We start from the raw sequence: 13,395 nt of genomic DNA, 5'->3' as shown, positions 1-13,395 counted from the left end.
CTGTACATAACTACATTATCTGAGACAGTTCAGTAGAAAGGCATGCTGTATATAACTACATTATCTACGACAGTAGAAAGACATGCTATGTATAACAACATTATCTGAAACAGTCCACTAGGTAGAAAGGGTGTGTTGTACAGTACTTGGGCAGGGTGCAGACGGGAGGCTTGGACTGGATGATCTCCTTGTTGGTCAGTTCCTTCTCCAGGTCTCCTCCCGCCAAACACCACAGGTGGTACACCTCATCTATGGCCCTCTCCCCCAGGTACTCCTCATCATCATCTGGGACATGATTGATAGATTCATTTAACTGTCTAATACATTCAAAATCAGTCACATTTCAATTCATTTCATAGTATGCAGGATAGTCGAAATCGATAACAATTTCCACTGTTTTCCAGGGATTCCTGGGTTCCATTAAATCCCACACTAAGCATCAAGGATGATACATGGGGTCCTCTACATGGTCGTCTGAGATGTATCCTTTATCCATAGAGCCAGGTCTACAATGGTAAACAACTATTTATTTTTATAATGTATGTGCGTCCGTAAGTGTGTGTTTGCGTGTGTGTCCATGCGTGTGTGTGGCCATGTCAGGGCATGCATGTGTGCACTCTGACCTTTGCAGAGCTGGCTGATGTCCTCTGGTAGCTCCAGGTGGGCACAGCGCAGGGAGGAGGAGAACAGCCCGACGGGCTGCTGGAACGGGGCGTAGAGACACGACACGCCCTCAAACACTGGGTCAACCAGCAGCTCTGCAGGGGTGGGCCTGGACGGAAGCACAGAGTGAAATCTCTTTTTTGAACATGCATCAAAAACAAATCGACGCACTTCATCAAAAGTTCAGATTTCACAACAAAAATGTTATGTGAAGTGTTCTCAAATGTTCTCTCTAAACGTACCATGTTCTCATTTGGGCATGTTTTTGATCACTTTCCCTGTTATTACCCTGTTATTACCCTGTTATTACCCTGCAGATAGTTCGGCTGCATGACAAAAGTACCTGGAGAAAGCATGGAGAATGGGCCTCCCAACAGGAAATGATAGCCAACACAACATGATATAAAACATCTCTGGTCGAGTTACCTTCTGGAGGGCAGGAAGATCAGGCATTTCCTTAATAATGTCAGGACGTTCTCAGGCAGCTCCTGTAACAGAACGTTGACAATCACATTAGTTATGCTACAATCCAGACCCACAGCCCCAATCTCCCTTTGCTTTTATGGCTTTTCAGCATCCTAAAGAAATAAAATAGCCTGAGAAAGGTTAAAAGCCTTTTTACAAGGGAAACACTTTGGCAAATGGAGGACATATGAATTTCATTAGCACACATATACTCACAAACAGATGCGCGCACAAACACACACAGCTAGCGGTTACAAGTTACAGGGCATCGTTTTGGTATTTGATGAAGTGTCGTCATTTACAATCACAATCGTCTCTGGACCAACAATACAGCATATAGTAAGGTGTAGTCTTTTATATACATCATAAAACATGACTTTACCACACATTAGGCAATTTACACATTAGGCAAACTAGGAATTCTAGGACAATCAACCTTTCTTAGAGTGGTTTTAGCGGGCCAGTGTAATAAACAGTGACTTGTGATTGATTTCAAACTCACCCTAATCGCATCCAAGCATCCGTGCTCCTCTGCAAGGACTGTGACTATGTCGTCAATGCAACCTGAGAACAACAAAACACAGACCACCATGTCATAAACAATGAACAACCCCATCATAAACAATGAACAACCCCATCATAAACAATGAACAACCCCATCATAAACAATGAACAGCCCCATCATAAACAATGAACAGCCCCATCATAAACAATGAACAACCCCATCATAAACAATGAACAACCCCATCATAAACAATGAACAACCCCATCATAAACAATGAACAACCCCATCATAAACAATGAACAACCCCATCATAAACAATGAACAGCCCCATCATAAACAATGAACAGCCCCATCATAAACAATGAACAACCCCATCATAAACAATGAACAACCCCATCATAAACAATGAACAACCCCATCATAAACAATGAACAACCCCATCATAAACAATGAACAACCCCATCATAAACAATGAACAACCCCATCATAAACAATGAACAACCCCATCATAAACAATGAACAACCCCATCATAAACAATGAACAGCCCCATCATAAACAATGAACAACCCCATCATAAACAATGAACAACCCCATCATAAACAATGAACAACCCCATCATAAACAATGAACAACCCCATCATAAACAATGAACAACCCCATCATAAACAATGAACAACCCCATCATAAACAATGAACAACCCCATCATAAACAATGAACAACCCCATCATAAACAATGAACAACCCCATCATAAACAATGAACAGCCCCATCATAAACAATGAACAACCCCATCATAAACAATGAACAACCCCATCATAAACAATGAACAACCCCATCATAAACAATGAACAACCCCATCATAAACAATGAACAACCCCATCATAAACAATGAACAGCCCCATCATAAACAATGAACAACCCCATCATAAACAATGAACAACCCCATCATAACCAACCTGTGGCTCACCAGGCTGATGGACATGGCAACACGTTCACTTACCCAAGGTGATGATGAACTTCAATCTCTCGCTTATTTCAATGTTCTGCAGTAGTCTTCTACCCTGTGAATAAAAGGTTGATAGTGCATGAGGACAGAATGACTTCCTCCTAACCACAACATCACACTTTACTTGAACCCTCAAATCAATGGCTATATAACACTGTCATAACATCTGTTAATGACAGTCCTGACTTCTGACTGACAGCTCAATCAAATAATCAATCATTAGGTCAAGACATGGGGGTTTAAGAGAGCTTACGGCACACAGCTCAAAGAGCAGGACTCCCAGGGACCACACGTCTGTCTTGGGCCCCGAGGGAAGAGGGTTCTCCCCCTGGGAGGGGTCACTAGGGTGGACTGAGCCCTGGGCGATGACCTCAGGAGCCAGATAGGATGGGTACCTGTGGACAGAGATAGTCAGAGAGTCAGAGAGGGGGTCAAAGGTCAATTGAATACCCTGCAAGACATAGTAAACTTGAGAGCGTTGAGGTCGTCTTGAATTAAATACAATGAAACCTGTTTGCAACAGATAACATTTGACAATGAACAGACTTTGATGATTAATCTACCTAAATATTCCAGGTACTTCCTGTTTTGTTGAAGTCATTGTTTAAGTGATGCATGTACAGTACGTTGCTTCATATCAAGGAATCTCCGTAAACACTAGACAGATAAGCTTATTTCATCTTCAAAACAGATGTTTTACTTGGAGACTAGATAACACAGGACATCAGAGGCAGCGGCAAACACACACACACACACACTCATTCCCCCATTCAACAACAGGCTATTACCCACAAAAACTTTCTAAAACATGAGGGCCTTTGGGATTTGGATAAGACTTCAGCTATGTATTACAGTACTTATTACAGAAACAATGGATTACTTTAATATCTAAAACCTGGATATCATAATGGCTGGTCATGGCTCACATCAACACCATTATCCCAGAAACCCTAGACCCACCCCAATTTGCATACCGCACCAACAGATCTACAGATGATGCAATCTCGATTGCACTCCACACTGCCCTTTCCCACCTGGACAAAAGGAACACATGTGAGAATGCTATTCATTGACTACAGCTCAGCGTTCAACACCATAGTACCCTCAAATCTCATCACTAAGCTAAGGACCCTTGGACTAAACTCCTTCCTCTGCAACTGGATCCTGGACTTCCTGACGGGCCGCCCCCAGGTGGTAAGGGTAGGTAACAACACATCTGCCACGCTGATCCGCAACACGTGGGCCCCTCAGGGGTGCATGCTCAGTCCCCTCCTGTACTCCCTGTTCACTCATGACTGCACGGCCAGGCACGACTCCAACAGCATCATTAAGTTTGCTGATGACACAACAGTGGTTTGCCTGACCACCGACAACGATGAGACAGACTATAGGGAGGATCAGAGACCTGGCCGTGTGGTGCCAGGACAACAACCTCCCCCTCAAAGCGATCAGGAGAAAGGAGATGATTATAGGAAAAGGAGGACCGAGCATGCCCCCATTATCATCGACGGGGCTGCAGTGGAGCAGGTTGAGAGCTTCAAGTTCCTTGGCGTTCACATCACCAACAAACTAACATGGTCCAAGCACACAAAGACAGTCGTGAAGAGGGCACGACAAAACCTATTCCCCCTCAGGAGACTAAAATGATTAGATCCTCAAAAGGTTTTACAACTGCACCATCGAGAGCATTCTGATGGGCTGCATGAATGCCTGGTATGGCAACTGCTCGGCCTCCGACCGCAAGGTACTACAGAGGGTAGTGCGTACGGCCCAGTACATCACCGGGGCAAGCTTCCTGTCATCCAGGACCTCTATACCAGGTGGTATCAGAGGAAGGCCCTAAAAATAGTCAAAGACTCCAGCCACCCTAGTCATAGACTGTTCTCTCTGCTACCGCACGGCAAGCGGTACCGGAGCACCAAGTCTAGGTCCAAGAGGCTTCTAAACAGCTTCTACCCCCAAGCCATAAGACTCCTGAACAGCTAATCAAATGGCTACCCATACTATTTGCATTGCCTGTCCCCCTCACCGCTACTGTTATTTTCTATGCATAGCCACTTTAATACTTACATGTACATAATTACCTCGACACCGGTGGCCCCAGCACATAGACTCTGCACCGATACCCCCTGTATATAGCCTCCCTATAGTTATTTACTGCTGCTTTTGAATTATTTGTTATCTCTTATTTTTAAGGGCTTTCCTTAAAAACTGCATTGTTGGTTAAGGGCTTGTAAGTAAGCCTTTCACTGTAACACCTGTTGTGTTCGGCGCATGTGACAAAATGTGATTTGATAAACAATAGATTGACCATTACACATACATGTCATAGTAATGCATCTCATTCTGTTTCACAAACATCATTTAAATACTGAGTTGTGTTCAGAGGGACCATGACCTCCATTACCAGAAGATCCACAGTACTGCAAGTTCCAGACATTCGAGGTTCACAATCTTCCATTATCATATCATAATTCATCATAGTTATCTCTATGACAGTGGACCATGTATTGCTTTTAAGATTAATAGATTAATTGGTAGAGCGTGGCGCTTGAGAAAAAAAAAGTATGAAAATGCATGCAATCACTACTGTATGTTGCTCTTAGAGCATCTGCTAAATGACTAAATGTTGAAAAAAATGTGTTTTCACTGCCTAATCTAATGTCAGTCACAATTGATTAGCTTTTCACATCTATCGACACATTCGTTGTACATGGGAGGTTAGATGTGAACAGGACTTACCCAATAGGAAAGTCCACATCCGCCCCGTGGTCTGTCATGTAATAGAGCCCAAACTTAGCCAGCTTCACCTTGCCCTACAATGAAACAATGTTACATCTGACAATGTTCAATGTATTGATGGCCTTATGATAAATCAATAATGCATCAATAACGTGATGATAATCAGCCTGTTTAAACGAGAGCGCAGGTTTAACCAGGCTAGATGACAATGGCAAATGGCCTTAAATGCCTTTCCATTAGACCCCAACTGATAGGGAAGGGAGGTTACCTACCTTGCCGTCCATGAGGACATTCTGCGCATTGAGGGCTCTGTGAACCATCCCATGTTTGTTCATAAACTCTAGTCCCTCCAAGGCCTCATAGGCTATCTGGAGAACCCTCTCTGGGCTGTAACAGACAGACAAGGCCTGAGAAATCTTATATACACATTATAAAACTTGGGCGTAGCTTTAGGACCGGTGGTGTTTGGCTTGAAAACGGGTCATGTATGGTACTCGGAGTCGGTCTTTGTTTTCCAGCAGGTCATTGTGTGTAGTACTAAATATGTAGTAATTTCCCCCTGCCGGGTCTGTAGAGTTGAGGAGTTCATTCGGTAAGGGTTTTAGATGGAAGAGGTTTGTGTTATTATCGGTGTCAACCAGTAGATGGCAAGGGGAGTGCATAGTCTAGTCCTGAGGTAGTGAAGCTATTCTTCTTTGTTCAGTTAAACCATGGTCATTCTACTGACAGAGAAATAGAACTAGGTCCTCTTAACATTCCATAACATAGTACATTATCATTGTACTACATCTATATATAGTCTTTATGTTGTGTAAATATTTTACTATATAGATATAGTGCCTTCGGGTATTATACTATTTCTTATCGTTGTAGCTTTGTCGAGAAGGAACCTGCAACTAAGCATTTCGTTGGACAGTGCATAACAACAAATCATTTGTAGACTGCAAATTAACCCGCAAGTATCCTAAACAGATGGAATATTTGTCTAAAACAGCCATTTCAAACCTTGCTTGCAGTTGTATACGATCACATATACAGTATCTCTCTATAATGTGTGGGAATACTCTAGAACAGATTCCAAAATTAAAATCACTTGGCGCTGATTTGCTGGTGTTTTTAGTCTTTTATGTCCAACTATAAAAATTCTAATTAAAATAACACTTCCTTTTTATATTAGGGCCCTAAATAAAATAACAGCCGGGCCAAATTCAGCCCGCCAGTTGGTCAACCCAGTGCAACGAATAAAAACAACGTGAAATCTTACCTGACAGTTTGAACCTGTTTCTGGAAATCATTTAGACTGCTTTCGTAGTGTTCCGTTACAACAACAAGTCGTTCTGGAAGAAGGAAGAAGAGAAGGTGTGAAACGGTAGATCAAAATGACATTGGTCAGCCCTGGCATTTTATTGATTTATATGTTTAATATGTCATTTCAAAACATCTGTTTTACGGTCTGCTGCTTGTTCTCCATTTTTTTTTCTTCCAGCAAGGCTGGTATTTTGTTGTTTTTCCGACGAAGGAGTGTGCCTTTAAGTTAAAGGTTTAGCCACAACATGATTGGGTAAACATAGCCCAGAAGAATCTTCTAAATTAAACGCTAGCGCCATGTGTTGTGATAACATGCATATGTAATTACAACGCTTTAAAGCTGTACTCAGTCCTTTATAACTCCCCATCCACACAATAAATGGAAAAACTAAATGTGATCTACAAAACCTGACAACAAAGGGTTCAGCGATCAGGACCTTAAAACATGGTTTTGACTAAATGGAATACAGTACATGTCAGAATGGACTTTTCTCAGCAGGTTAGGAGAACTTTCACAGCAGTTTGGAGAATTAGGTAAAGGTTAGGAAAAGGGTTAGGGTTAGCTAAAAATGCACAAAAAAAATATATACTTCAGACAGCAATTTGACATAAGCTTCTAGCCGTGACTAAAACATCTGGGCATAAAAAAGGATGAAACACAGCAGGCTAAAGTAAGCTTTTAACAACTCAGGAAGTCCATAATGACAGTACTGTGTATACTTTGGCCAAAAATCATTAATGTGTCCAATAAAACCTGCATATTGTGGATTTGGGATGATTTCCGGTTTTTGTTGAGACTTTTAATAAAACACATTCTTGTGGTAATATGCTTAGCAAACAAAAGCGAAACAGGTTAGATTGTGCAGTTGGAGTTTGCCAAACACATCCAGTTATTTTACAGTGACTCGGATGAAACAGAAAACACTACTAAAAAACAGAGACATTGTTGAAAGCTGAGAGAGCCTCTTGAGGAGGTCTAACCTGTGATGAAGATTCTCTATATTTGCTCAACTGTAAATGACAAACTGGGGTACAAATCAACGTGTAAACTTATGGGTATGACCGCAATGAAGTCAATATGAACAGCCTCTTTTCACACAACAATACACAAGATTATTAGGTGTTTCTCAAAATAGAAAGGGTCCAATGTCCAGTCTCTTAACAACAAGGTAGACGAAATTCGAGCAAGGGTTGCCTTCCAGAGAGACATCAGATATTGTAACATTCTCCGTTTCATGGAAACATCGGTGGCGAGACATGGTAGTGATGACACCATAGGCTTTGTTGATCTCTGCACCAGACAGGATGCTCTTGGCAACATACTTGGGGTCCAACATGTACGCTGCTGCGTGTATGGGCTTCAGGCAGAAGTCTTCACACATTTTGATGTATTTCAGAACTGCAGTTTCCTCTGCTTGGAGCAACAGTGAAGTGGGCAGGGCAGTACACACTTCTTCTCTTACATCTGCAAGCATCAGAACATCAGACAGGATGGCACTGTCTCCCTCAAATCGTGCAATGGCTACTGCTATAGGTTTCTGGCGTTTCAGGCTGCTTTACCACCCTCTCCCAAAATACATCATCCAGGAGGATCCTCTTGATGGGGCTGTCCATATCGGCAGACTGTGATATAGCCATTTCTTGGAGAGACTCCTTCCCCTCCAGGAGACTGTCAAACATGATGACAACACCACCCCAACGGGTGTTGCTGGGCAGCATCAATGTGGTGCTCTTATTCTTCTCACTTTGCTTGGTGAGGTAGATTGCTGCTATAACTTGATGACCCTTCACATACCTAACCATTTCCTTGGCTCTCTTGTAGAGTGTATCCATTGTTTTCAGTGCCATGATGTCCTTGAGGAGCAGATTCAATGCATGAGCAGCACAGATGTAAGGGTAGGACTCCTCCACTTTAGACCAAGCAGCCTTCATGTCCGCAGCATTGTCTGTCACCAGTACAAATACCTTCTGTGGTCCAAGGTCATTGAGGACTGCCTTCAGCTCATCTGCAATGTAGAGACCGGTGTGTATGTTGTCCCTTGTGTCTGTGCTCTTGTAGTACAGGTTGAGGGGTGGAGATGACGTAGTTAATTATTCCTTGCCCACGAACATTCGACCACCCATCAGAGATGATTGCAATACAGTCTGCTTTCTCTATGATTTGCTTGACCTTCAATTGAGCTCTGTTGAACTCTGCATCCAGCAAATGAGTAGATAAAGCATGTCTGGTTGGAGGGGTGTTTGCTGGGCAAAGAACATTCAGAAAAAATCTTCCAATACACATTGCCTGTAAACATCAGAGTTACATACACAGCTTGAGTAAGACATTCATCAGCATTTCTCTGACTACGTTCCTCCATTGAGTCAAAAACACTTCTGATTCCAGGAGGACCATGAGCTGTTGCTATCAGTAAGGTGTCTGATTCATCATTTCAACCTCAAATAGAAGTAGAGGGACTTTTGTCAGAGGTTGCTTCTTGTGTGCGCTGAGGGAACTTTAAGCACTTCTGCATCTTTGTTGCATTCTTCACATATGATTTGGCACAGTATATGCAAATTTACACAGCTTTAATGGAAACAGGTGAATTAACACTCCTCAGTTAGTAGGCTCACGCAAGCTAAACCCCACATGGTAGCAAAAACTAACTAGCAGAAATTGTTAACAAGTTAGAAATTATTTAAACACACTTTGCTGTAGGCTACTACTTAGTAGTTAACAAAAAGTTATGTTTGTCATATAAAATATATTCACCCAACCCAGGATTGTAATCAAAACTCACCAGAAAGCATGTAGTCCTTGGCACAGACAGTGTAGTAGTGTGGGCTCAATAGCATCTCATTAGTGTGCAAGATCTCGAGAATCAGCTGTACATGTGATGGAAGAATGCACTGTGCATGCAGAGGGTTGCATTGAATTCCATTGAATTGGGGATAGTTTAACCAAAATATGCCACAAGACCTAGAATTGACATGTGTATCCCACAAAAAATGTTCACTGTTATAAGCGAACTTTTTTGATGATTTAAGGAAAATTCCCCAAATTCCCAGGCTCAAATTCCCATGGAAAATCTCAAGAAAAATTCTGGAAATTTCCCAGAAAGTTTCAGACCCTTTGCAACCCTAATCCTGAAGCTGCATTTATTGTAGCTGGGGATTTTATACAAATCAAATTTGAGATCAAGGCTACCTAAATTCTATCAGCATATTGATTGCACTACGCGCAGGGGTAACACACTCGATCACTGCTACTCTAACTTCAGTGATGCATACAAAGCCCTCCCCCGCCCTCCCGTTCTTCCTTCAGCAAATCCAACCACGATGCCATCTTTCTCCTACCGTTTTATAGGAAGAAACTCAAACAGGATGTACCAGTGACTAGAACCATTCAGAGCAGGTCTGACCAATCGGAAGCCACGCTTCAGAACTGTTTTGATTACGTGGACTGGGATATCACGTGGACTGGGATACCGTCAGCCTCAGAGAACAACATTGATCTATACGCTGACTCTGTGAGTGAGTTTATAAAGAAGTGCATTGGAGATGTTGTACCCACTGTGACTATTAAAACCTACCCTAAGCAGAAACCGTGGATGGATGGCGGCATTGTCGCAAAACTGAACTCACGAACAATCGCATTTAACCATGGAAAGAGGTGTGGGAATATGGCTGAATATAAACAGTGTAGTTATTCCCTCCGCAAGGAAATCAAACAAGCGAAATGCTGGAACAGGGACAAAGTGGAATCACAATTCAATGGCTCAGACACGAGACACATATGGCAGGGTCTACAGGAAATCATGGAATACAAAAAGAAAACCAGCCACGAAACGGACACCGACGTCTATCTTCCAGACAAACTAAACACCTTCTTTGCCCGCTTTGAGGAAAATATAGTGCCACCATCACATCCCGCTAACAAGGACTGCTCCCCCCCCCCTTCTCCGTGGCTGACGTGAGTAAAACATTTAAACGTGTTAACCCTCGCAAGGCTGCTGGCCCAGACGGCATTCCAAGCCGCGTCCTCAGAGCATGCGCAGACCAGCTGGCTGGTGTAATCGCTCCTTATCCCAGTCTGCGGTCCCCACATGCTTCAAGATGGCCACCATTGTTCCTGTACCCAAGAAGGCAAAGATAACTGAACAAAATTATTACTGCCCTGTAGCACTCATTTCTGTCATCATGAAGTGCTTTGAGAGACTAGTCAAGGATCATTTCACCTCCACCTTACCGGCCACACTAGACCCACTTCGGTTTGCATACCACCCCAACAGGTCCACAGACGATGCAATTGCCATCACACCGCCCTATCCCATCTGGACAAGAGGAATACCTATGTAAGAATGCTGTTCATTGACTACAGCTCAGCATTCAACACCATAGTACCCTCCAAGGTCATCATCAAGCTTGAGGCCCTGGGTCTCAACCCTTCCCTGTGCAATTGGGTCCTGGACTTTCTGACGTACGGTAAAGGTAGGAAACAACATCTCCACTTCACTCATCCTCAACACTGTGGCCCCATAAGGGTGCGTGCTCAGCCCCTTCCTGTACTCCATCTTCACCCACAACTGCGTGGCCATGCACGCCTCCAACTCAATCATTAAGTTTGCAGATGACACAACAGTAGTGGGCTTGATTACCAACAATGACTAGGCAGCCTACAGGGAGGAGGGGAGGACACTGAGTGTGGTGTCAGGAAAACAACCTTTCACTCAATGTCAACAAAACAAAGGAAATGATCGTGGACTTCAGGAAAGAGCAGAGGGAGCACCTCCCTATCCACATCAAAGGGACAGTAGGGGAGAAGGTGGAAAGTTTTAAGTTCCTGGGCGTACACATCACAGACCAACTGAAATGGTCCACCCACACAAGACAGTTTGGTGAAGAAGGATCAACAGCACCTCTTCAACCTCAGGAGGCTGAAGAAATTTGGCTTGTCACCCAAAACTCTGACAAACTTTTACAGATGCACAATTGAGAGCATCCTGTCGAGCTGTATCACAGCCTGGTACGGCAACTGCACCGCCCTCAACCGCAAGACTCTCCAGAGGGTGGTGCGGTCTGCACAACGCATTACCGGGGGCAAACTACCTGCCCTCCATGACACCTACAGCACCCGATGTCACAGGAAGGCCAAAAAGATCATCAAGGACAACATCCAACCGAGCCACTGCTTGTTCACACTGCTACCATCCAGAAGGCGAGGTCAGTACAAGTGCATCAAAACTGGGACAGAGAGACTGAAAAACAGCTTCCATCTCAAGGTCATCAGACTGCTAAACAGCAATCACTAACTCAGAGAGGCTGCTGCCTACACTGAGACCCAATCACTGGATCACTAGTCACTTTAAACAATGCCACTTTAATAATGTTTACATATCTTACATTACTCATATCATATGTATATACTGTATTTTCTACCATCTATTGCACCTTGCCTATGCCGCTCGGCCATAGCTCATCCATATATTTATATGTACATGTTCTCATTCACCCCTTTAGATGTGTGTATTAGGTAGTTGTTGGGGAATTGATTGATTATTTGTTAGATATTGCTGCACGGTCGTAACTAGAAGTACAAGCATTTCGCTACACTTGCATTAACATCTACACTCGCATTCAAATTTGATTGGATCTTTCACCATTCCAGGTAGGCCTATTTAAGGGCTATATCAGTGCTTTACCATTGGTGCATTCAGATCACTTTTACTCCAAGGAAGGTAGGTTGAGGAAGTGATGTATTTTCACTGTATCAAGAATAGGACCCAAAATACCCATTGACAAGCAGACAGAGATGCGTAATCCTACCATGCTTCCCTCTGGAGATGTCTACGTACTGGCAGAGCCTGGGGTGGGAAATGGTCTTGAGCAGCTGGAAGCGGCCTAGGATCTTGATGGAGTTGGGGGTGAGGGGGAGGCCGTTGCTCCCGCACACATCGTGGGGGAGAGCCGAGGCAAAGAAGGTGAAGGCCCCTAGCTGGGCGTCTCTCAGTGGCCTCATGACTGCTCACTGCTCCAGTGTCCACTTCAGACAGTTGACAGCTCCACCAACCCACACACCCTATGGAAAACACAGAGACATTAGAGGAAGTGAAACAAATGATGAACAGTTTGTTCATGTTTACAAACACTCATTTTAATTTGAAACTATATCTAAACACAACAGGTGCAATGTAGCTAAAATACAAGTTATATCACAGCTTTTAAACGCAGAAATCATTTCAGATAACACAAAAGAATGGTTACCACACAATTTCATATCCACTTCATTTACTTTGTCATCTTGTACAAGCATTACCTAATAGTGTATTTAGGGAGGCATATAACCGGTTTGTATACAGTAGAAGTGGATACAGGCAGCTAACTAAATCGAAAACTAGCGACAGTGCTGCAGTTAGCTTGTACAATAAGTATGCTGAAAACTTTGAATGAATAAAACTGCAACGACTTTTCGATATTTGAATGAACACTTACGTTTAGTGAACGTCTGTCCTCATTTCCCAAAAATTCTGACCGTAGATTTTATTTGTATTTTATTTTGCATAATCTTCTCTTTCACGGGATGCTGTGAGCAGCTGAGAGATAACGTGACCGATTACGTCAATTTTCAGCGACGAAGCTCAGCTTGTCAAAATGATTTGTAAACATTGCGACCTTGCTTACCAATCTACCGGTGTTAGTAGCTTTTGGTTAAATGTATCTATTGCT

The 13,395-nt window shown here is 43.1% G+C and overlaps 1 protein-coding gene across 2 annotated transcripts in view; it reads right to left on the bottom strand.

Moving 5' to 3' along the window:
* The window catches only part of LOC110497318 (TBC domain-containing protein kinase-like protein), a 60,416-nt gene extending 47,092 nt beyond the window's left edge, over positions 1-13,324 (bottom strand). The window contains exons 1-11 of one of the 2 annotated variants that reach the window (XM_036933807.1): positions 13,162-13,324; positions 12,496-12,748; positions 6,647-6,719; positions 5,655-5,769; positions 5,383-5,456; positions 2,894-3,035; positions 2,635-2,695; positions 1,631-1,692; positions 1,090-1,151; positions 622-772; positions 147-286 (exon numbers count right to left, since the gene is read on the bottom strand). In XM_036933807.1, coding sequence (XP_036789702.1) covers positions 147-286; positions 622-772; positions 1,090-1,151; positions 1,631-1,692; positions 2,635-2,695; positions 2,894-3,035; positions 5,383-5,456; positions 5,655-5,769; positions 6,647-6,719; positions 12,496-12,688 — 1,073 coding nt within the window. In that variant the 5' untranslated portion in view covers positions 12,689-12,748; positions 13,162-13,324. Of the gene's footprint in view, positions 1-146; positions 287-621; positions 773-1,089; positions 1,152-1,630; positions 1,693-2,634; positions 2,696-2,893; positions 3,036-5,382; positions 5,457-5,654; positions 5,770-6,646; positions 6,720-12,495; positions 12,749-13,161 lie in introns of those variants that run through there. The other variant, XM_036933808.1, reaches the window with a different exon arrangement.
* Between the last annotated feature and the right edge of the window lie 71 nt (positions 13,325-13,395).

This window comes from Oncorhynchus mykiss, chromosome 10, assembly GCF_013265735.2.
Source record: "Oncorhynchus mykiss isolate Arlee chromosome 10, USDA_OmykA_1.1, whole genome shotgun sequence".
NCBI classification, from domain to species: Eukaryota; Metazoa; Chordata; class Actinopteri; order Salmoniformes; family Salmonidae; genus Oncorhynchus; species Oncorhynchus mykiss.
Note: the sequence above shows the minus strand (reverse complement) of the source record. Positions and strands in the feature narration are given on the sequence as shown.